Source organism: Hylaeus volcanicus, chromosome 2 (genome assembly GCF_026283585.1).
Source record: "Hylaeus volcanicus isolate JK05 chromosome 2, UHH_iyHylVolc1.0_haploid, whole genome shotgun sequence".
NCBI lineage: Eukaryota > Metazoa > Arthropoda > Insecta > Hymenoptera > Colletidae > Hylaeus > Hylaeus volcanicus.
Window position 1 is genome coordinate 793,658 of NC_071977.1, and position 22,848 is coordinate 816,505.

Consider the following 22,848-nt stretch of genomic DNA (forward strand, 5'->3'; position numbering starts at 1 on the left):
GCGTCTTTCCGAGTTGAATTTGTTCCAAAATATTATTAACGGAATTATTCGAGGAGCGCTCGTTTCGGGAGGTAGCTGCACCTAAAAGGCTCGAAGCACGCGAATAAATTGCGTCACGTTCACGGACCAATTAATTCAGGGACTCGTGGACCGTTCACCTGACGGCGCTGCGCAATGGAGCGCGGAGATATATCTGAAATGTAATTCGTACGCGTAATATTCACGGGACTTCCAGACAAGTGTATCCAGCGTTATCACCGGCTGGTTGAGAATTGCCATGGAAATAGATATACTAGCGACGATTATTACCGGCCAGACACGGAAAGTTACCGGTGTCCCTCGACCAGATCGGCTAGATCGATACGACACGTCCTGCGTGGACGTCGAAACGAGAAACCTTTGCATTTATATTAATTTAGCGGGCCAACTCTCGCCCACCTCTAAAGCGATCAAACATTTTCTTTATTTATTCGTCAAACATACAGGAAAAATCAAACCAAGTCCTATCTGTTTTTACACACGTGATCAACCTACATGCAGACTGTTGGATTACATATAAAAATTTTGTATCATCCCACAACAGTATCAATCAATTTTCATTTTTCTCAGTTTATGTACAATAATATGCAGTTTCCCGCTTTAATAAACGCATAAATAAAAATATTATTCATCGAGTTGTTAGTCGAATAAAATGCCGTCTATACAACGTATGGCCGAGAATCTCGGATTGAAACCGATTTCGCCGCGCCAACGCCGCTGATAGATGAGGGGTACCTGCGAACCGGTGGCTTGCGCAGGTTCGGTGCACCGCGGCGAGTAACGTTAGGGGCACAGTTTTAATCCGAACCAGCCGTCGTGGGCGTCGAGATCTTGTCGTTACGTGGCACGTTCGTGTTCCACGAGTCAGCCCACGTGTCCGCCATTTACCATTTACCGTACAGCACCGCGACCACCGTCGACTTTCTTAGGAAAATTGGCCCCATCCGTGAGTCGCCATTGTAACTCACGGGACCACCTGTCGACTGCCCTTACCCGCGGAATCAATTTTTCACACGTGATACAACATTTATTCTATATATTATCGTGGGCGCGCCATTCAGCGATTTTTCTGCGGACCTACAGGTCCCTACGCAGATTTTTGCCATTCTTCGATCTTTATTCTTCGTTTTCTTTTACACTAAATTTGAAGTTCTTCGAGTGCCCTCGTTTTATCGCAGCAATGAACATAAGCGTGATCGTCGACCACGGCACGAGAACCGAGGCCATTGGAAACACTTTAGGTTAACAGTTCCAGCTCGAAAACTCCAAATGGGTCCAAGGTGTGTAGCACACCTGTTTCTTTTTTCAGAAATTCCAGAAACGCGACCATAAGCCGAGCCCGTTCCCGTCGAGAGGAACAAGTGCAGCCGGCAGCCGCGCGCCTTAAAATTAATCTAATCAGACGCGAACGGGGCGCGCCTAAGTGGATTCGTACATTAACAGCAAGGGCGTTTAGCGAAGGTGGCCTCGTAGCACCTTGGAGGAAGCGGTGCTCCGTGTCTCTAGATTTACCCTAGCCCTTGCGCCCGTTCATTGACTTGCAGAATAATTGGTAATTAGTCTGCGTGCAAGAGCGTCGCAGGGCCCATGCCGTTAACTTGGCGCGCTGCTTAATGGAACTTGTGATGCTGGCGAAATATCGGCATTTGTCATCGTGGACGATGCAAACGATAGATGGAGAAACTAAAAAAGATAGGAGGGACTTTGGGTATTGTAATATTCTCTGGTAATGCGTATTTATTCCGCGCTTTCCAGAGGCAAAAATTGTCGTCGCCGAAACGTGCGTCCCTTTTAAAATGTTGTTCGTTGTTCGGTTTTCTGAGAGGCCTACGAGCCCGCGAAAAAAGGTGCCAGGAGGGTGTACGACTACAGGGAAGTTACTTTAACGTGGAAGCTCATTTACGAGCTGGCAGCGTCGAAGAAGCGAAGGAGAGAAGCTAATGGCATCGAATAAATTATCACGCCAATCAAGGGCACGGAATGCCGCGGCAAGATACCCGATTACACCAGTCGAGTGATACGCCTCGCTCAATCAAGGCGTCTCATGCCAAACGTAATTAATTATTTTCAATCGCGACCGCTTAAGGGCCGGTATAAAGTTCCTCGCGACCAAGAATGATCACCGTGTTCGGTGCGACGCGTTTACAAGCGACAGTCCTTGTTCGCGCGGATACGAACGCGTCATTAATTAGCGCGTTTATCGTTTGCGTCGCTCCGAGCGACCAGCAATTAAAACACCTGCGAGCATTTCAAAATCGAAAGAGAGAAAGATGAAAAGAGAACGAAGCTTTCAGGTTTTGATTTTAACTTTTCGAGCAAAATTCCCAAAAGAAAAAAAAAATAAACCTCAAGGATTCGTGTCGCAGAAGAATCCAAGAAACGACCAACTCCAGCCCTCCCTCGATAAGAGCTTTGCATCCCTTGGTTGAGAGCCTCTGCGGAGGTCACCATTGACCTTCGCTCCGCGAGTTTCTCTCCTCGACGATCCCACTTGAACTGAAATCGCGGAAAAGAATAAATTAGGAACAAGACAGCCGCCCCGCGATTGTTCCTCCCCGGCTAATAAACGAGTAAGTGACGGGAGGTAAATTCGGTCCGTCGCGTGAATATTAATTACCGAAATTGTGGTCGGCGCACTAATCCCCCACCCCATCTTCTGGGTGCTAAACGGAAGTCCTTCGTCTTAAGTTAATATCGCGCCTAGGGCGGTTGGAAATTGTCGGAAGTCGGGACGAAGGGCAAGGAATGATTAAAGTCTCGCGAGCCCTGGCCAGCTTTCACCGTCTCCGCGAAGATTAGCGGCCGACGAATCAATTAGTCGGGGAGACAGGGGGAGAGGGCCCTTGCCCGGTTAATTGCGAGACTCTTTCTCCCTCTCGCGGATCAGGGAGAGACGAACTGGGAAAAATCCGGCGAAACCCACCGCGAACGCTTGGAAAGCTCCACGAGATGGCTCCTGGTGGTCTCGACGAATCCTCCCCTTCGTCCATCCTTCTCTTCCACGGTCCGTGAACACGGGAATTTCAATATTAGCCCGTCCGAAACGGAAAAGAGACAAAGAAATACCACGAACCTTCCGGCAGACGCGTGTCGTCTTCGACCTTACCGGAGTGTCTCCAACGATTTTTCTTTCGGAGCCGAGGAATGCCTCGAAGGAATCTCGAAATTGGACGCCAAGGTAAAGGTACCAGCTGCGGACCACTCGAGGCATTCGCTCTGGAAAGAACGACCGCTGTATTCTAGCAAGCCTAAATACAACCTACCAAAACTGTACCATCCATATTTTATGAGTGGCGCTGCTTAACGGCACGAAATAATTAGAAAAACACGAGGGGGGTGGGATGGAAAACATGATCATTAGCGAAAGCAGGAACGGGGATCGCGAATGCAATGCCAGCGTCAATCGGACGACAATCGTTAACCATTCGAGCGAGTAGCGCGTGACTGGATCGGGAATTCCGTGGATGGACTTGGTTAGCTCGCTTGCACGATTATTTCGGGACACGTACTTTTAACCACGGCTCGGGGGAAACGTCGAGGAATGCTCTCAAGGTGAAGGAAGGCCGCATGAAAGAAGAACACGCACGGCGTTGTGCCATGTTGGAGAACGTGCAAGTGAATCGTCTAAGGGCAACTGTAAATCGACCCGAGACGCGAAGAGGTACAAAAATTTTCAAAATTTTTGAAGATCGTAGAATAATCAAGGGTACAGTGATCACTCGGGGGATGAAACGGGTTGAGAGTCGCTGGTAGACACGCGTTTGGGATCGATACCGATTAAAATTTCTATTTTAATCGCAATGGTAGGAAATGGGACGATTCGTGGCGATTTAAAGTTCGATCGCGTCGTATTTACGCGTCACCGGGGCACAAAGTTTGCTCGTCCACTGACAGTCAACACAGGTACACCAATCCACCTCTAATTACCGTTTGTAATCAGATGTCTGACCGTCACGGCAAATTGGCTAGTTACCAGTTGCGCCAATAGTCAATACCGCGCATCGATCGCGAGCCTCGAACCGACTGCAACTACTCCGTTGATATCCGTAAACAATTCACGTTGATTATCCGTTTATACAACGGGGCCCTCGATGCAACAACGTAACACGGTTCGCCATTGTGTTCTTGGGGAATTTGCGTTTTCTTCTTCCAAATAGAAATAAATTTGATGAGGTACGCCAGTGGTCCCCGGGAAAAGTGCTAAATTGCCACACCTGAATTTAATGAACGTACTAATAAAATGAACGAATATGTACCAACTAACTTGCGCCCAGAATCGATGGTTTCGGCCGAGGCTCGATTCTCGTCGCTACGCGTAAAATTTCCCCCTAAATATTTCAGAAACAGTTTGGAGGCATCGTGTATACTCGGTAACTTCTCCACCGTAATAGCAACCGTGTTTGCGAAGTTAGTTACTTGATAGAGGTGCAGTGGAGACCACACATGGCACGCCTCCGACGATGATGAGAGGAATAACTCATTAGCTTTGTAGCATAACTCCCGTCTGCCTCGGTGCCGCGATACCGTCTGAATTATACGGCGAATCACGTTAATACTGGATAACGGAGATTCCCTGTATAAGGCATAGATCACCGGCTGTCCAGAGGCCGAAAGTTTTTCGCATAATTTTCCAATAAAGTCGAATATTTTCCTAGCGCAGTCCGAAGTGATACCTCCGCGAAAGCTCGCTGCGAGTTGTAAATCTTTGAAGTGGCTTTCGCAGAAGTAAAGATTTCCACAACCTTTCCAGGACGAGTTTTCTCCTTCCCGTCACCCCCTCCTCCCTTCTGGTTACTTATTTCTACTCGCAACAACGAGCAGGAAGAAGATAAAAGGGCCAAGTTTAATATTAAGGCAATAAACCCCTCGCAGCCTTGAATTCTTCCCAGCAATATATCTTCGACTATGACATTGTGTTCTCTAGTAAACGACGCTGCTCCCGGAATCCACCGACTTTTCCCGTGGGACGCGAGAACGCTAAAGCGATTCGCGACCTCGAGTTTCTGGCGCCGATAAATTCGTTCGAAGGTGTGGAACGGAGGTACGAGATCGATAAGATAGAGTACTCTGCCGGTGGTGCGGTTCACGCCATCGTTAAGACTCGATAATGCAGAACACTAACTAACATCGAGAGAGTTATCAACGGAGTGTTCTGCGGTATCGATGGGCGAGCTGCCTAAGGGAATTCCCTTACTCGCTGAAAAGATCAAAGTATCTTATCCTAAAGTAACTATTCGAATGTTGAGATGGAAATACATTACATCGAATGTTACAGCGACGCAGCCCTGGGAAGCGAGGAGACAAGAGTACCAGGCGAGAAGTAACGCGATTAATTAATGTCTCAAAGCCTATGAGTCATTCCCTTGACTCGGTCAATGAAAGGCCTGTGCAGTTGCAAATTAAGAGGTCGGTCGAGGAATTTCTTGGTCGCAGAGTCTCCCTATCCTCCCAGACTTTGCGTCTCGAAGGAAAAACGAATCGTACTCGGTGTAAAAATTCTCGAGCATCGATGACTTGAATGATAGAATATAAAAAAAAAAAAAGATAAATATACGCTAGTAGCAAGTCTCGAGTAACCAAGCTCTACTTTCTTTTTGAATCCAATTTCTTTAGCGCTCGTTTCGTCGCGAAAAACGACGAGTCCGCTTCTTTACTCTTAGAATCCTCTCGTTTAATCGTTCGCGACTCGCAGCCAAGATTTACGCGTTTGCGTCGAAGATTAATTCGCGAAATCTGGGTCGAAGGTTTCCGTTTGCTCGGCAGCGCGGCGGCTATTTTTCCTCGAATGCTGGGAATCACAGCAGGTGAATCGTATTCGCATAATTTACGATGGTTGCTCGCTACGAAAACGGCGCGCGGTGTGCGCCGAAGTGAGTCAGAGGGACGCGTGTACCGCTAGGCACGGCGTCGGTAAATCCTGAAATACGCGCCAGAGAAAACACACGGCCGAGCAAATAGACGCTGAGAATTATCCGAAGGATGAAAATTGCCATAAGGCCGTTCGTCGAAGACAACGATGCCTCAATTTCGTTTCTCGACAAACTGCTCCTTATTCGACGATTTATTAACGCTGGGCTTACGATCATTTCGATCCATTCGAAATTTCAGAAGGTTTCGCAGGAACCGTTTATACTACTCCCTGTTCGAATCCCTGTTTCCGATATTTCATGAAAACAATTCCTATATTTACATCTCTTACTCGAATTCATTTATCCGGAGGAGAATTTCCTTTCGACGCGATGTACGAGCGATCGCAGAAATTGAGAAGACAATGCTAGAACCGTGGAAAACGCTCCGGACGTGGGAACGCGATACAAAATGTAAATCCAGCTTAACCGCCCACGCTGAATTCTCTCTCTCGCATCGAAGGTGTCCGGGTAAAGGTATTTCGCGCGGTTGCACGAATGCTCTAACATTGGTAAACGTACGCGTAATTGTTCGCGATTTATCGTTCGATTAGAGCGTGTTCCTCGAATATTCACGAGGAGGGGAATGCTGCCGCGAGATTTAAAGCAACGGTGTATTAAGTTGCGGTCGAATAACACCCAGTGATCTTTGCGAGTGATTCCGCTGAAGAATGTCGAAAGTTTTCAGGTGTTCGGGAGACTGGAGGACTCGAAACTTTCGAGTCTGGTAGCCGAAAGAAAATACGAGATACGAAAAATCGTAAATTAAAAGAAAAGACGATTAATTATGAAAGTGGATAGAGAACGTAGGAGCCATCAGTTTCTCTCGAGCATGGATAGGGAGGTCGATTCGACCAATTTCCTCGGCCATCTCTGGACCCCGGTCGATAATTATCCTTTTTTTTTCTCGTTCACGAAATAAGGGACGAAGGGGGAGACAGAGGCAACGTTTGGTCAGATGGGGGTTCGACTCTTGCCAAGCGCCGAGGCCGCATTGCAGATGCACGTGCAGCCTCTGTACGGATTTTCGATTTCATTTACTTTGTTTTCGAGCTCCCTGCGGTCTGAGAAACGGGTGGGAACAGCCACGATTTTTCCTACCTGCTGTACATGAAAAGAAACCGCTGCAAACATTTAAGAAGCCTCGATTAATCGGTGAAAGCAAGAGGCTTTCGACACTAGAGCGACGCTAGAAAAGGAAATGATGGCAAATTGACGAGACTCGAGTAAAGGGAGCTCTAAGGAGAGAGTTAAAAAATTGTTAAATTTGGACAAATTCTCCAAGACCTAATTTTTAGCAATTCAAAGCAGATTGCCTCACTCAACTTCGAAGGACGTCAACACGTATGAACCACGCTCGTTAATAATTCACAAGCGGGGGTTGGAGGTGTGGAAACGACGAAATAGATTTATCACGTTCGCGAGCGGATCGGATTCAACCCGGAGCCGCTTTATCATTTATTATTGGAAATTCTGTCGGCCGGTGACAGCGTTCCTCGTCGAAAGGAATAGCACGGGCACTTTATTCAGGAAGTTGACTCGCATTAAAACCGAAACTCCGACCGGGTTCTTTATTAAAACAATCTTTACGCGATATCTCCCCCTGGCCTCGACCCCCTCGCTCGTGGGATCGCTTATTGAAATTTTTTCGGCGAGCTTTCCCGAAGAGGAAGGTCTGGTCTCCCCCTCAGATTCGATTTTCATTTCTCTCGGCAATTTTCGTTTCACGGTTCTAAGGTTTCTGTGCATATATGTTATAAAAATCCTTATTTACATTTTTTAGAATCTAAACAGAAAACAGCTGGGTTGAAAGGATTTAAGGGTAAAAGAAACCTACGACTCTTTTGTTTAATACAAAATCGCAACAATTGCCTCATTTTTAGATTCGACGCTCGACTGATACAAAGCAATCACGTAAATCCACCCAGAGATAATCATTCAACAATGGGTGATTGAAAATAAATCCGAGCATATTCTTAACGAGCACCACTCGCGGATGACGACTGAAACGTATCTGGGGCACAGTTAACTCTGCGCATTCCGCTTGCTTGACTCCTTGGCGAGATGAAACACTGCACGTGCTCCGAAAGACGAACGCGCAGGCCCGTTTAAGCCGGACGCATAAATCCAGACGATTTTTTCTTGTAAAGATGACGGTCAAGCCGAGCGTTAAATCGATCGCATTCCGTGCCACGAATTTCGATGGTGTCTCCGATCAATTTCCATTAGCCGCGAGTGTTAAGTAATGGAAAACGTCGAGCAGAGAGCTCGGACTATTGTTCGAGCGCGTGTTGAACGTTCCGCGCCTCGATATCGTAATTAACCTGCGCTGGGTTCGGGATCTGGGTCATGCTGAACACGATAAGCACGGAGCTGAGGCAGTCCGTGGAGGACTGTTCGTAATTTGTCACTAATTCTGCGAGTAATTCCACGGGCAGCGGTTGCGGTCGCTATCGGGCTAAGTTATCGTTGGATCTGAGCTACTCTGGAACCGGATTGCAGAGCGTAAGACGGTTTATGGAGGGAAGAACTGTTGTTTGGGGTTGTTTGGTACTATAGGGCCGTAGGTTACGGTCGGATCTGATTCAGAGGCACGCTGAACACTTGCCTCGGGGGCTCTACGCTGATGCATGCGACGTTGAACACATTTCTGGGCGGAATTGATCACTGAAATTTGTTGTCGACAGCCTTGGTAGCTGCTAGATCTTTTTTGCTGTTAACTCGATAAATTCCGAGCCTGTATGTTACAAGATCGGTATCGATTAGTCCGGCTGATGGATATAGAAAATTGTCAACAGGTACTCGTTAAATAATAAATAATCGACACGACTATTCGAGCCTATCTAAAATTTATGGAAGGATATCGTTTCGTCAGCCATCGGTTAATCGGTTAATCGGATTCCAGGATTATCCGCTGACGCTATCGCGACTGAGAAATTACTTGCTTCCGTCGCTGCAAGTTATCGCCCACTCGCGGATCGATTTCTTCAAATAGCACCCTCTTTATCTATTTATTTAACCTTTCCCTGGTATAAGGCTGCCGTTAGTTTTCGATGAAATAATATGAAATTTTTTCCCAAGCAAGAAATTGTGTACTGCCTCGCGGTCTTTCAACTCTGACGATGAGTGCAACTCGGATTTGGCGTAGCCGTCGTGGCCAGCGAGCCCGAAACTTGAAGAATTCATCATCCCGGGGAGGGCGGCGGTTATGAAAGCAGACGAAGAGTTATTAAAAAGTTTCCGTAACGCGCATCACGGGTCGAGGATCCGCGTTTGCGCGCTATTAAGTCTCATGGAATCTCATCTATTCGGGAAAACGTACGGCCACGGCCGCGATAAACAGCGGTCGAACAAACGCGGCCGTGGGGATCGGTGGGAGCGAGAGGAAACGAGGCGGGCAGGTTAATTAACGCGTTTCGAGATATTAGATTCAGCCGAGCCCGACGGAAGTTCTGGTAATTGAATACAATGGGTTCGTTTCCGCTATCGAGTCCAGCTAGAACGAGGCGGCTAGTTGCCTTCTGGTCGAACGAATTGGAAACAGAAGGGGCCAATGGAGCCACGACAGCGGAATAATTTTTCAAGCGGAGGCTTGATTGCAGCGGCTGCTACACGGGTTAAACGTGACACGGATCGATTGAACGCGCGGACGCAAAAATTGAATTGAACTTTGTAGGGGAAGCTCGACGATCGAGCGACTTCCATCGATATCGGTGCCACTTTCCAGCTCGCGGTTCGAATCCGGACACTTGGAAAAGATTTGTACAATTTTTTTTCGTAATATATGGAATCGGTAAAAGTTGTTCAGAGTTTTGACCAACTGGAGGAAGCTTCGCAGAGATTGTAACGCAAAAGACCCAGTCGAAAAGGCGATGAAATTCTAAGCACGCTTTTAGTTAGCGGCCCCTCGTTTCTGTGTGTCTCTCGTCAGCACCCCTGAAAAATTAAACTGCCGAACACGGTATCCGTGGAAAGCTTCCCCTGAAGATCCGTCGTAATTTACGAGCATGTACAGCTTATAAAAATTTCAAGGCTGGCTTTCACCGGCGACGAACGATGGAAGATCGTTCGGACGTGATGCGACTCTCTTTCCCTCAGGAGGTCAAGGGGTCCTTCTTTTAGGGGGCTCGAGATGGTACCGTTTGGAGGATCCCGATGAACGAAGGGGATCGAAAGCTCGTAGGTTTCAGAATTACAATCTACAAGCCGTAGAGTATAGGAATACAGAAGTATCGGCTTTCAATAGTATCGAAGAAATGCAAAAATTCGTAAGAGTATCGAAGAATAGGAGTTACGAAAGCAGCCAGGTACAAGGCTGTACAAGAGTAGAAGAATGGAGCAACAAGAACAGAAGAGCTGAGGAATTCGATAGCGCGCGATGCAAGGAGAACCTGGCCAAGAACACTCCGAATCCAGCAGTCCAGGGTCATCTCGACGAACATTTCCGCTCTAAATTTCCCCTCCGTTCCCCTCGTCGTTGCCAAACATGTCAATTTCCAATACTAATTAAATTGGTCGACGATCGCAGGTAGCCGATTAAGGAAAACGCATCGGAACACGACAGAATCGAGTACGTACAAGCTGGCTGACCCAAGACCGATGGTCTCGACCTGTCTGAAACGAGGCCGTTGCTCAATCAGCCAAATATGGCGCGCCGCGAACGCCGCGAACCCATTAACGATCCTGTGCGTTCAAGATCTAACAAGATAAGGAGCAACTGCTCCTTACTCGCTGGAATTTTGACGTTACTCGTTACACGAGATCCAACTTTCCGACTACACACGCCGAGCACGCGCGCGTTCCCTTTGTTGTACCATTAATTAGCTTCAATGAGCCGATTACCGGCGATCTCTTCTAAAGGTGTTATCAGTAATTGTCTCCCTACATGGGGGATCCTCGTATCCCAAACGATTCGTTCTTCGCAGCGGCGATGAACGCTCAGCGTGAAAGTCAGGCTGGTTTACTCGAACGAATGGAGTTTCTGCTAAGAACGATTAGAAAACGTTAACTTGTAGCGATGCTGTGTTATCGACGCTAGAACTACCGAGTCGGTTCTATCCGTAGAGCCTCTTCTCGACCCTTTTTACACCGATCCGCATACTGCCTCGACTCGTACGTGAGTCGACGTATCAGTTTCGACGATAGAAATCCGACGAGAAATCGGAATATCGTAGAAATCACAGTGGTCTAACTTATCCTCAAAATGTACGACGTCGGCAAAGTGTCGAGCAACGATGATATCCTTTGATCGGCAAAAGGACGGAACGACCCAATTAGTGCTTTGCAGTGGTAGGATCGGTACGCGAAAGCTTTTGTACCTGGAGACAAAGGTGAATAGACTTAGCCGACTATCGCGATGAATGGCTCGAATGTATACATCAGCTGCGATCGATTCTCTCTTTCGGTGGTAACCGGTGCTCGTGCCGATAAGTTTTCTCGTTAAAGACAGTTGGATTGCTGGAGAATCGGTTTCCCAAAGTTCATACGTTCGACGCCATGGAGAAGTTCCCCGTTGGAAGATAAATAGCCTTCGATTCGCAGGGAAAATGAAGTTGTTCCGACAACAGGTGCGAAACCTTTGTCTGCGTCGCTCGGATGCTGAATATGTCTTCATTCGGACCTCCACCTTCGCTGAAATTAAACGCGTTCGGTCGTTGCAAGTCGCGTCATAGGTTGCACCAAGCCTTTCTTTCGTTTCGTTTTCTTTTTTTTTTTTCTATTTTGCTGTTCCTTCATCGATTTCATTAAAATCCAAATTTTGAAGATCGATTCACTGCTGTCCAGGGTACGTTAAGATGTTGCTCGTAATCAGGCATAACTTTTTGCAGAGGACCAGAATCCAGCTGCACGCTGTTTAAAATTCATACGAAGTCAAGGCAGGCCTGACCCACTTGAGGCTGCCAGTCTACCGCGAACAGTGCCCACCGTATTTGGACAGCAACATGTCTAGCCCGCGCCAATGCACTCCTGTTCATTAAATTCACGACGGATAGACGACCTCGGGGACTTCAGGCAATCCGTGATCGTTCCGTCGCTACCAATTACGTGTCCAGGGCTTATCATCCGACACGGATACCTCGGAACGGTTATTCCAGATTCGATCGATTCCCAACGACGTCTTATAAACGAGATCGAACGGGCATCGATGATGCATCGGTGCCTTGAAATCGTACCTAGCCCCAATCGAGCCTTCCAGGGCATATCCGACAATGCGTCTTTTCTTTGAGCGAGTACCAACAATTATTTGCTCTTGAGAATCTTCATTCTATTCAACCAGTTGAGGTAAGAGTGCAAGAAAAAGTCCTCTCAGTGGTTCTGTGTATATTACGTATAAAACTGTCCATCTCGTCGAACTACCGGCACACCGTTTCTCTCTAACATGCAAGGTGTTAGCATACGTCACTGGTCCTAGATAACAAAGCAAGAAGAAAGGTAGCTGCCAGTGACCCTAACGCAAATTGCACGCGAGCGTCGACCTTTTATTGTTCCGCGCGCGCAACGAGAGGACCGTTCAAAATTTACTGCCGGCCATATCGAGGCCATGCTGGCAGTTTTGGCTTATCGCGCTCGAGACCGTCACTCCGATACCGAATTTTCAGAATTTCCCGACGTTCCGAACCCTGCACCTCTCGACCATCGATTGCCCTGAGCGATAAACCTTGACACCAGTCGTGCATCCATTCCAAGTTGGAGTCGGGTTAGGGTCGCGTACATCTTTTAACTAATACTTGTAAATCTACTATACCGACCGGCGGTCTCGCAAAGTTAGTCGTTAATTTGTTTAATAGAAAGCACCGCCGCGGGAGGGAATTTATCAGAAAGATATCGTGGTATCTGCACTCGTTAGCTAGTCGTTCGGAATTGTCTGGGGATACGTTCTTGACTTCCACAATGATTTTAACGAAGCTCGTTCCAATCCTCCCGTGAAGGATCCCTAGCTCGCGCGTGAACGGGCTTCCTCGGGATTCGCGCGTTTTAATTGCTGTAAATCTGTCCCACGTCAGGCGTGAGAGCTCTGCGAATACGCGAAAGTGCGTTTTCCCTTGGCACTCAGCCGTCTGGGCTCCTCCAGCGATCAATTGTTCAAGACCCGCCACGACTTTCGGAAACATCCGACAGAGATGTAATTAAAACGCGGAATTAATACAGGAATCGAGAAAGCTGTACCAATTTCGGGTTTTCTACCTTGTTCGATCCTGTTCGTGGCAATGTTTTTCGTAATTAGTTAACCATCCAGTGTAACGTAATTTCGAATAACGTCGCAATCTAAATTAAGGGAGAGGACGGTATATTATTCAACGCAAGCTACGCAGTATTTATAGTTCCCCGAGCTGTACGGCTATAAATGCACTTCCGTTTCGCTGACGCTAAGCGACAGCCAGTGCGAATCCTTAACAACTGCAAACACGGCTAGCAATAATTAGAAAAGTCTCCGACGCCTAGATACGTATCTCGTTTTCATTACAGTGGAACTAGTTTGTCATTAGCTCTCCGCTCGTCTCCAGCGTTCCCTGTAATTTCATCCCACCTGTCTCCAACGAACAGACAATTATTACGCCCATTTAATGCGAATTTTAGATCACTCTCCGTGGCGTGAGTAACTCCACGCTGGAATTCGAGCTTTCCATTAGTCGCGACAGGATTTCTCTATCTTTCATTCGGCGACTCGTAGATTGAACCGTGATACTTAATCGCGTCACACCTGTACGGGGTGTTTAAAACCGTTAAGGAGGGATATATATTTTTTTCTTCGGTAAGAAACCCCCACTGAATCTGGAGAGTCAAGGTGAAAGTCCTGCGATAAACAATCTGCCAGGAATATAAATAAAGAAATATTGTAACGATGGAGTAAATTGGATCTTGGAAGAACAGTAACAGGACATTACGTATATTTGACGTATCTTTTTCTATATTATTCTACAACATGCATACGATCTGCAGTCTACGAATAACATTAGAAAGTTTGAGAGTATCACAAACTACAGAGTAGAATAGAAGAATGTCTAACGAGAATCTAGTTTAAAGAAGAAGAGTTTCAACTTTCCTGACGCTCGAATACAAACAGAAATTCGAGAGTCAGTCCTGGCTCTACTCCGAACCAGAAGACCGCCCTGAATTTAAACCACAAATTAGACCCCGTCCCGCAGATATGCCGAAACTTTTCACCGGTGTCCCTGTCCACGGTGCAAGAGCCCAAAGCTCTCGCGTCTCAAATCAGCATGATTTCGATGCAAACAAGTGCCGAGGGAAATAACGAAATTCCCTTTAATTGGCCGTGGTAGACGGCTAAGTCCCCGACGAACAAGAGTCCCCTGCGAAAGGGGTGGACCGCCGAAATCACGCCAGAAACAAGGACATTTCCACGGGGTGCCGTAACCGGTCTCTTTTCGCTGTTCCAGGTAGAATGCAGCGATACGAAATGCGGTGCTCGTCCGCAACGAGGCGATGAGAAGCCTGAATGGAGGCCGAGGAAGCCTCAGAGCCCCCTGGGGCTCCGACCAACGTCTCCTCAGAGCGCATCGAGATCAACCTTAGTCGCGTCGCGTCGCAGCCAGTCTAGACTCTGCTCGTCCTAGTTTACCAGGGATGATCTAAGCAAAACCGTAATCAGTCGTCGACCAACGAACCAACCCAGGCCAACGCGATCCACGTCGGGCTACAAACTCGCTGAGAATTAATCGCTGAGAGCCGTTCACGGACTGGATCTTCTCACCTCAAGAATCGAATTAATATGACAGTAAACCTCGCAGGGGATCGACGCACACTGGCGTACAACCACAAAGACCAACGAAACGTAATCCCCGACTCTCGTTTCATCGGTTAGGCTCGTTTAGACAAAGATCCCGAGGATGGCGGCGCCGGTGATCGAGAAGAAGCGATTCTTCTGCCGCGAATGGGCGTTCGTGAAGCTGTCCCATTGCTTGGAGCAGAGGCCAGCCTCGAAGACCTGCGGCGCTCTGATCGTCGGTGGTCCAGGAAGCGGGAAGACCGCGTTATGCGCCGAACTGGCGTGGCCGTCGACCGGCGCCAACGCCAAACATCAGAGGTCCTTGAACAGGAGACTTCTGGCCAGGCACTTTTGCCAGGCCAGGAGCGAGGCGTCTTTGTCACCGGCCCAGTTCGTCAGATCCTTGGTCGCTCAACTCCTGCAGGCTAGCTCGGACGGAATTCACAGGTTAGCGGCGACGATGCTCGAGTAATCGATCCATTCTTCTTATCTGCTTGCAGAGTTTAATGTTTAGAAGCCTCGATAGAAATTTCGCCTTCGAGTCCATTTTTAAGAATATTCCCCTTCCACGTCTAGTATATCTCGTCAGAGTTCATTTCGCAGTCCTCTCGAATATCTAAAACGTCCGAAATCGTTTGTAATTGCACACAGAGCGTCGCCAAGCTCTCCTTCTCCTGGCGGTACCACCACAACCACCGCCAACGTCACGACCCTCCCGTCGACCTCGAGGGAGGCAGTGGCCGAAGCTTACGCCGAAAAGCTCAGAACAGATCCGGACATACAGGCCGCCCTGCAACCAGACGTCCTCGACAGAGATCCCGACGACGCTCTGAAGAAGGCTCTGCTGTTTCCCCTGTTAGAGGTGGAGCCACCAAAGAGCTGCTTGTTTCTGTTGGTTGATTCCATCGACGAGGGACAAACCCTGAATCCTCCGCAGACTGGTACCAGAGACTCGAGAAGGGAGAACGACAATGTCAGCAGGACGATCGCCGAACTGCTGGCCAACCACCACCACCTGTTCCCTCAGTGGTTGCTGCTGGTCTGTACCGCTCGGCGTCAAAGTAAATCCATCTCGCGGATGTTCACCGGGTTCAGAAAGATCTCGTTGGACGACCTAAGGAAATCTCACGTCGTGAGGGACGTTCAGCAGTACATCCTCGCGCGTTTGGACCAGGAGGAGGCGCTCAGGTGAGAACTTTTAACTGTTCCTATACGAATGGTCCGTACATGATCACTCCAAGGATAATCATCTTGAATTAATAATAAAATCAAGGTAGCTTCAGTATCGGAGCTACCTAGCACACCCACGAAAGTCTTGAATCTAAAATAATAAAATCTTTTTCATGCTTGAAGTTCTTCCAAAGTTTTATAGATCGTAGGAATCACTTGTTGTTGAAAATCTTTGCACGGAAGCTTCTGTCTTGGACTAATTCCTCTTCGTTTCCCCCATCAGGCAGCACATCTCGTGCGACACGGCCGAGATGCTAAACCAGCTGCACATCAAGAGCAACGGTTGTTTTCTGTATCTGGAGAAGGTTCTCGACGGCGTGGCCGAGAACTTTATCGTGTTGCGCGAGGTCCGCGAGATACCAGGCACCCTGAACGGTCTTTACCTCTGGCTGTGCCAGAGACTCTTCAGCAGGAAGCAGTTCGCCAAGGTTCAACCGTTGTTGAACGTGATCCTGGCCGCCAAGCTACCGATCACCCAGGAAATCCTCTACAAATGCGTCAAGACAGCCTGCACAGGGATCACCGTGGAGGACTTCAACCGACGTTTGCACCTTCTGCGCAGGGTGATCTCGGTGTCCCGTGCTGGAGCACTGATGCTGTTCCATCACAGTTTCGCCGAGTGGTTGCTCGACGTGAAACACTGCACGCAAAAGTATCTGTGCTCCGCCATCGAGGGCCACGCCATGTTGGCGGGTTACTATACTCTTCGCGGCTCGGAGCTGAACCCTGACGAGATCTGCGTACTGGGCCAGCATCTCCAACGAGCCATAACGAGCGTGGCTACCGCCAACTGCAACTTGGACGTCCACACGCTTCAGGTGCTCTGGATGATAGGCAGCGGAGCGCCCATCGAGGATTGCTACTTGGACAGCTCCGAGTGCATCCTCTGGCCCAGGCAAGAGGTGAAGCTACTCAGACTACTCATCGACGCTGGAGCTAAACCATCCGAGAAGGTGGCCGAGGACGATGCCAATAAGGATGCTATTTCTTCTAGTCAGGTACTCGCCGAACCGTAACAGTCTCGACAGTCGTAGAATCGATTTACGCGACGATTCGTTCCATCTTTGTCGAAGGTCTCGCAAGATGTAAGCCCAATGGACGAATCTCCTAGCGAACCCTTAACTGAACTGCTCGGCGAGAGCGGTGACATCAATCAAACTGATTCCTGCGGACGAACAGTGCTGCATACGCTCGCTGCGGACGGTAACGCGTCTCTGTTGGAGCTGGCTCTAGCAACGTGCCCTCAGGTGAATTTCCAACCCCGTTCTATGTAGAATATCTTGCTAATAATAATAATAAAAGCACGAGCAGGAACAAAATACGATTCCTTTGCCTAACTCCATAGGCGAAACTAGAAGCCACCGATCGCCACGGTCAGACTCCGTTGAACTTGGCTGCCAGGCACGGCTACGGGGACGTTGTCAGAGTGCTCTTGTCTGCTGGAGCCTGTGCAGATCATGCTGACTGCGACGGTTGGACGGCCCTCAGAGCTGCTGCATGGGGTGGACACACTCAGGTACGCTACCGTTTAAACGATAAATGTGAATTCAAACTGATATACGTATAATTGATTTTAATTTTATATAAAATACTTTCCTGGTACCGATATCCTCTATATCGAATCCTTTAAGCCGTGGTAACGTTCAGAGTTTCCATCGATAAATAATATAAAAGAGACGGAAACGGCCAATCGAATAAAACATGAACGTGTGAAAATGTAGGTGGTCGAAATGCTCTTGAAACACGGAGCATTGGTGGATTGCGCTGACTGGGATCAACGAACCGCACTGAGAGCAGCTGCGTGGGGTGGCCACGAGGATATCGTTAAAGCACTTCTGCAGCACGGCGCCGACGTCAACAGAACGGATGACGAGGGCAGAACCGCTTTAATTGCTGCTGCCTACATGGGTCACAGCGAGATCGTCGAACACCTTCTAGACTTCGGTGCGGAGATCGATCACGCTGATAGCGACGGAAGAACAGCTCTCAGCGTCGCTGCTTTATGCGTTCCATCCAACCATGGCTACGCAAAGGTTCGTTTCTCTCGTCTTCGAACCGTGTCCATGACCATCTTTATATCGTTTTAATATTTATATACAAAGACTAAGGTTTATAGTAAACTTGACTCTAGTTTACTAAACGGTCATCTTCCGTCGCAGGTGGTCACTATACTGTTGGAGAGAGGAGCCGCTGTCGATCATCAAGACAAAGACGGCATGACCCCGCTGTTGGTAGCAGCGTTCGAAGGGCACAGGGACGTTTGCGAGTTGCTTCTGGAATACGAAGCAGACGTAGACCACTGTGACGCCACGGGACGTACACCTTTGTGGGCAGCAGCCAGTATGGGCCATGGATCGGTTGTCGCTCTTCTGTTATTTTGGGGATGCTACGTTGACAGCATCGATAACGAGGGCAGGACCGTTCTCAGCGTGGCTGCTGCCCAAGGTGGTACAGACGTGGTGAAACAATTGCTAGACAGAGGTACGAATGTTCCTATTCCAAATTCTTGACGCCTTTCTCTTATTTACTGATGCACGGACGATCGTAAAAATTCTTGAATAAATATTCCAACGGAAGCCAGTATAAAATGTATATGTATACATGATGTTCCAGGTTTAGACGAGCAACACAGAGACAATTCAGGCTGGACACCGTTACACTACGCGGCGTTCGAAGGTCATCTCGACGTTTGCGAAGCCCTGTTGGAGGCTGGAGGAAAAATTGACGAAACCGACAACGATGGGAAAGGAGCTCTGATGCTCGCCGCTCAAGAGGGTCACTACGCGTTAGTCGAAAGACTTTTAGATCATCACACCGCTCCCATCGATCAACACGCTCACGATGGGAAGACCGCCCTGAGGTACGCATCCGTCCTTGCCCTTGAACGCTGCCGTGGTTCGTGTTGCGAAGCATTGTTTACCAATAAAACATGATCATAGACTTGCAGCTCTCGAGGGACATTACGACACCGTCAGGGTCCTGTTGGCTCACAACGCTGACGTGAACGCGAAGGACGCAGACGGCAGAAGCACTCTCTACATCCTCGCGTTGGAGAACAGGCTGGCTATGGCGCGGTTCCTGTTGGAACATGCTCGCGCTGACGTGGAAAGTAGAGATTCGGAAGTAAGTAACATATTTACGTGAAATCTATTACGGTGGCAGTAAGTAGTATCGACAAGATCTGAGACTCGTTTCGCATCGTTGTATTCTCGAATTCTACTTACAGGATTAATTTAATCTGTTATAGCTGCAGATCCGTATCAAAAATTTATCGTACTTTACAGGGCAGAACTCCTCTGCATGTAAGTGCTTGGCAAGGACACGTTGAGATGGTAGCTTTGTTGCTAACGGAAGGCAGCGCCAATGTGAACGCATGCGACAACGAGAACAGAACTCCTCTTCATTCCGCGGCCTGGCAAGGACACGCTGCCATTGTCAGGCTACTTCTAGAACACGGAGCCACCCCTGATCATACTTGTAACCAGGGCGCGACGGCTCTAGGTAAGCTAGCACTCTTTAAAGCGAAAGTAACGGTAGACTCGAAGCAAATAAATAAACTACTCCATCTGTAACTATAAATTAGGCATCGCCGCGCAAGAAGGCCACGAACACTGCGTGCGAGCACTCCTCAATCATGGTGCTGACCCCAGCCATTCGGATCACTGTGGTCGAAACGCGATTAAAGTGGCCGCCAAGAGTGGCCACGACACCGTGGTGAGGCTACTCGAAGAACATTCTGCTAATCAACGAAGTCTACGACCTGGTGTTAACGGAGGTGGGTTTTTCCTACGGAAAATGTCAAGTTTGTCGTCTCGAAATCCCGTTGTAATTTCCGTGCACGTTACGATACAGGAGGAAGTAGTAGCGCTACTTCTGTGACCTCCAACTCGACGGCAGAAACGAAACCATCGTCCGCGATTCTGAATCCCCTCTCGACGCAGTACAGCCCCGCGGAATCGCCAGATTCGACCAAGAGAAGAAGCTGCGTATCCCTGGGCAATAACTCTAGCAACAGCAAATCCAGCAGCAACCTGACCGGCAGCACGAAAAGCGATCAAGGGAAATTCAATCAGAACTCGATGGTGAATCAGGTAATAAAAGTAGGTAACAAACGATGTCTATTTAATGCTTTATTCCATTAACTCGTAACTGTACTTGTCAAATTTTCAATATCCGATACCACTTCCAATCGATTCATCCGTCACACAGTTCCATTAACCGCTGCATGTTTTGTTCATTCTGTTCTATGCACTCGTGTCCAAATTCTTTCTCTCGACGTTTCTCTCTCTCTCGACAAAAAGACTCGTAACACCCCCCCCCCCCCCCTCGCGAGTACAACACGCTCACTCGAACCGCAAACATACTACAAGATACTCGATTAAGATAAAAACGAGAACCTTGTTCACCTCACGTAGATGCCAAACTCGATCTGTACACGCTATGATCTATTCACGCAAAGCAAAATAAAAAAAAAAAAAAATAAAAAACCAAAAAAAAAAAGACGGACGTTATCTGACTCGTATAATTTTAGACACCATTATCTTTCACACAACAACTCCAACAATGTTCGAGGGGAGCCAAGAGTCGACCGCTCAGCAAACTCTTGTCGCCTTTGAAAAGCGAACCGCAGAGTCCAATTTACGCTTCGCCACCTCATTCGCCGTTAAGCGACAGCCTCATACCTTATTCACCTACGAACACGAGTCCACCGAGCGCCCAAATAGCAGCGAACGTGATACAAAGTCAGCTGGGTGTGTCCCTGTTGACCGGCAACCAGAACATACCGTACAAAACACAGATCGGAAGTTACAATCACGCTCCAGCCATTTACGAGCCGATCAACATAAAAACGGAGATCATCGAGAAGAATGACGTTAGTAAACCGTTCGAATTGACCAACGAAATGTTAGGTTTAAACGTTGGCAAGGAGAAGAAGAACGGCCTCGACGAAAAGAGAAACTCGGCCGACACCCATTTCACTAGGGACACCCACATGAGGATAATTCTGGGCAATAGCGGAGCTGGCGTTGGCAGAAGCGTCAAACATACCTCGGATCATACGCCTGGAAGGTAACGATAACTTGTAATTAAATATTTATTAGTTGCAGAGATACATCTCTTATCTCGCTACCTACTAACGTTTTAATTAACGACGACCACCCAAACATTCTAACCGGAATAACGTTTCGTTTCAGTGCAAGTAACGCAAAACCAAAGCGCAATGGCTTGGTTTCCAACCCAGCCATGAGATTAGTAGCGGGTGTTAGGAACGGAATTGAGAATGCGACTAATAGAAATAAACCGATTACAACGCGAGTAAATGGATTTCAGTGGAAGGCGGAGGCACGAAAGGAAACACCTTTGTAGGGACAGGTATTGACACAGTTTTACTTATGAGGATCGCAGAGAACATCTATGATCATAAAATCAATCTATGTATGTTTTACATAGGCTATGTATGTTAAACACGTGTAAAGATAAAATAAACGATAGAGGTCGTGTAAATTGAAGCTTTCGATTCTTACGAGATTGTATAAACGATTTAGTATCATGTACTTGTATTTCTTACGATGCACCGTATTATTTCGTTATGCTTCATGAATATATACAAGTTCCATGAATTCGTACACTTAGAATTAGAATTTTCGTCTTTTCATCCCCTTGAATTTCTTTTGTTCCGATTCCTAATTTTTGTTTGAAGATTGTTTGAAATGTTGAGTTCTTTAGGTTTCTCTTTGATTTATGGAAGTTTAGTTGTAGTTTCGTTAAACGACATTTTCAGTATCCGAATGATTACACAATTTATAAAAAAAATAGAAGTAGATAAACCTTACCGCACTGTAATCGCAGTGTCCAATTTTGGAAGTGGTATCAGTAGAACTTTGTCTTCCTTTTACTAAATCATAACTTACACATTTTGCATGGTCAAGAGTAACTACGTATAACATTAGGTTTTGCGATAAAATTAGATACTTAGCGACCATGAGTTTTCAAACATTTAATCGTTCTAATCTTTTCAGAATAATCGGTCTCGCTAATCTACGTTTAAGTGTGTGTTGTGTTGTGTTGTGTCGAGTTCACTTACATGTGTAATAATTAATCGACGAACGTTACGAGAAGGGATGAAAAGTCTAACTGCAATTTTAATTTCTGTGCTATAGGTTGTATTGACAGAATCACCTCAGCAGGACAACGGAATCCGTTATTGCGCCTGGCGAATCGTTATCACCAAAAAGCGAAAGTCAATAAACAAATTTCTCTCATTTTATTTGAGCAAAATCAAATTACCTCACATGAAAAAGTGAAATAAAAAAAAAAAAAAGGTCTGTAAGGTAATCCCTGTTAAATGGGAAAATGAAAATTGCGTAATATACAGAAAAAAAAAAACAACCAAATATTAAACAGCATAGGAAAATACGTAGATCTAGATATGTAAACTTACGAAACATGACTTTGTATAAATGTAACGTTAATAAATTTCTTTACTGATCTCACTAATACTTCATATAAACGACATTGAACTAATTATTGGAACTTTAAAGATCGATAGTCGTCATCTTGATGGAAGAATGATAGATTATGAAATTTTTCTTCGGAAGACTGGATGCAGACGAAAATGCATAATGTGATGTTTTAACAATTAACTCGAAAGGCGATGCAGAATTGTAAAGATATGTATAAATTATATTAAATGATTAAAGAAATATATAGTATGATAATGCGAACTCAGTTACAAATACGTAAAATTATGGCCTGAAAATTAAAAACGTGTGTAAATACACATCCTTCATGTATTGTGCACGATCATATTTATTATATTGTAATAGGTGCAAAATAAATAAAAAGCAAATATCAACATTATTTACTTATTTACTATAAGTACTATTCGATAATATAATTTAAATTATCTCTCTCCCTCTCTTATGTATTCTGCCTTGACTATAC

The 22,848-nt window shown here is 46.9% G+C and overlaps 1 protein-coding gene across 6 annotated transcripts in view; it reads left to right on the forward strand.

The window, feature by feature from the left end:
* Positions 1-22,764, forward strand: part of LOC128872013 (ankyrin repeat domain-containing protein 50-like) — a 92,265-nt gene extending 69,501 nt beyond the window's left edge. For 3 of the 6 annotated variants that reach the window (XM_054114266.1, XM_054114267.1, XM_054114268.1), the window contains 15 exons: positions 14,345-15,120; positions 15,325-15,861; positions 16,127-16,901; positions 16,977-17,150; positions 17,249-17,419; positions 17,625-17,936; positions 18,063-18,384; positions 18,517-18,763; positions 18,843-19,026; positions 19,188-19,404; positions 19,487-19,678; positions 19,756-20,003; positions 20,435-20,973; positions 21,099-21,276; positions 22,065-22,187. In XM_054114266.1, coding sequence (XP_053970241.1) covers positions 14,795-15,120; positions 15,325-15,861; positions 16,127-16,901; positions 16,977-17,150; positions 17,249-17,419; positions 17,625-17,936; positions 18,063-18,384; positions 18,517-18,763; positions 18,843-19,026; positions 19,188-19,404; positions 19,487-19,678; positions 19,756-20,003; positions 20,435-20,973; positions 21,099-21,270 — 4,416 coding nt within the window. In that variant the 5' untranslated portion in view covers positions 14,345-14,794 and the 3' untranslated portion in view covers positions 21,271-21,276; positions 22,065-22,187. Of the gene's footprint in view, positions 1-14,344; positions 15,121-15,324; positions 15,862-16,126; positions 16,902-16,976; positions 17,151-17,248; positions 17,420-17,624; positions 17,937-18,062; positions 18,385-18,516; positions 18,764-18,842; positions 19,027-19,187; positions 19,405-19,486; positions 19,679-19,755; positions 20,004-20,434; positions 20,974-21,098; positions 21,277-22,064 lie in introns of all 6 variants that reach the window. The other 3 variants (XM_054114269.1, XM_054114270.1, XM_054114271.1) reach the window with 3 other exon arrangements.
* Positions 22,765-22,848: the final 84 nt, after the last annotated feature.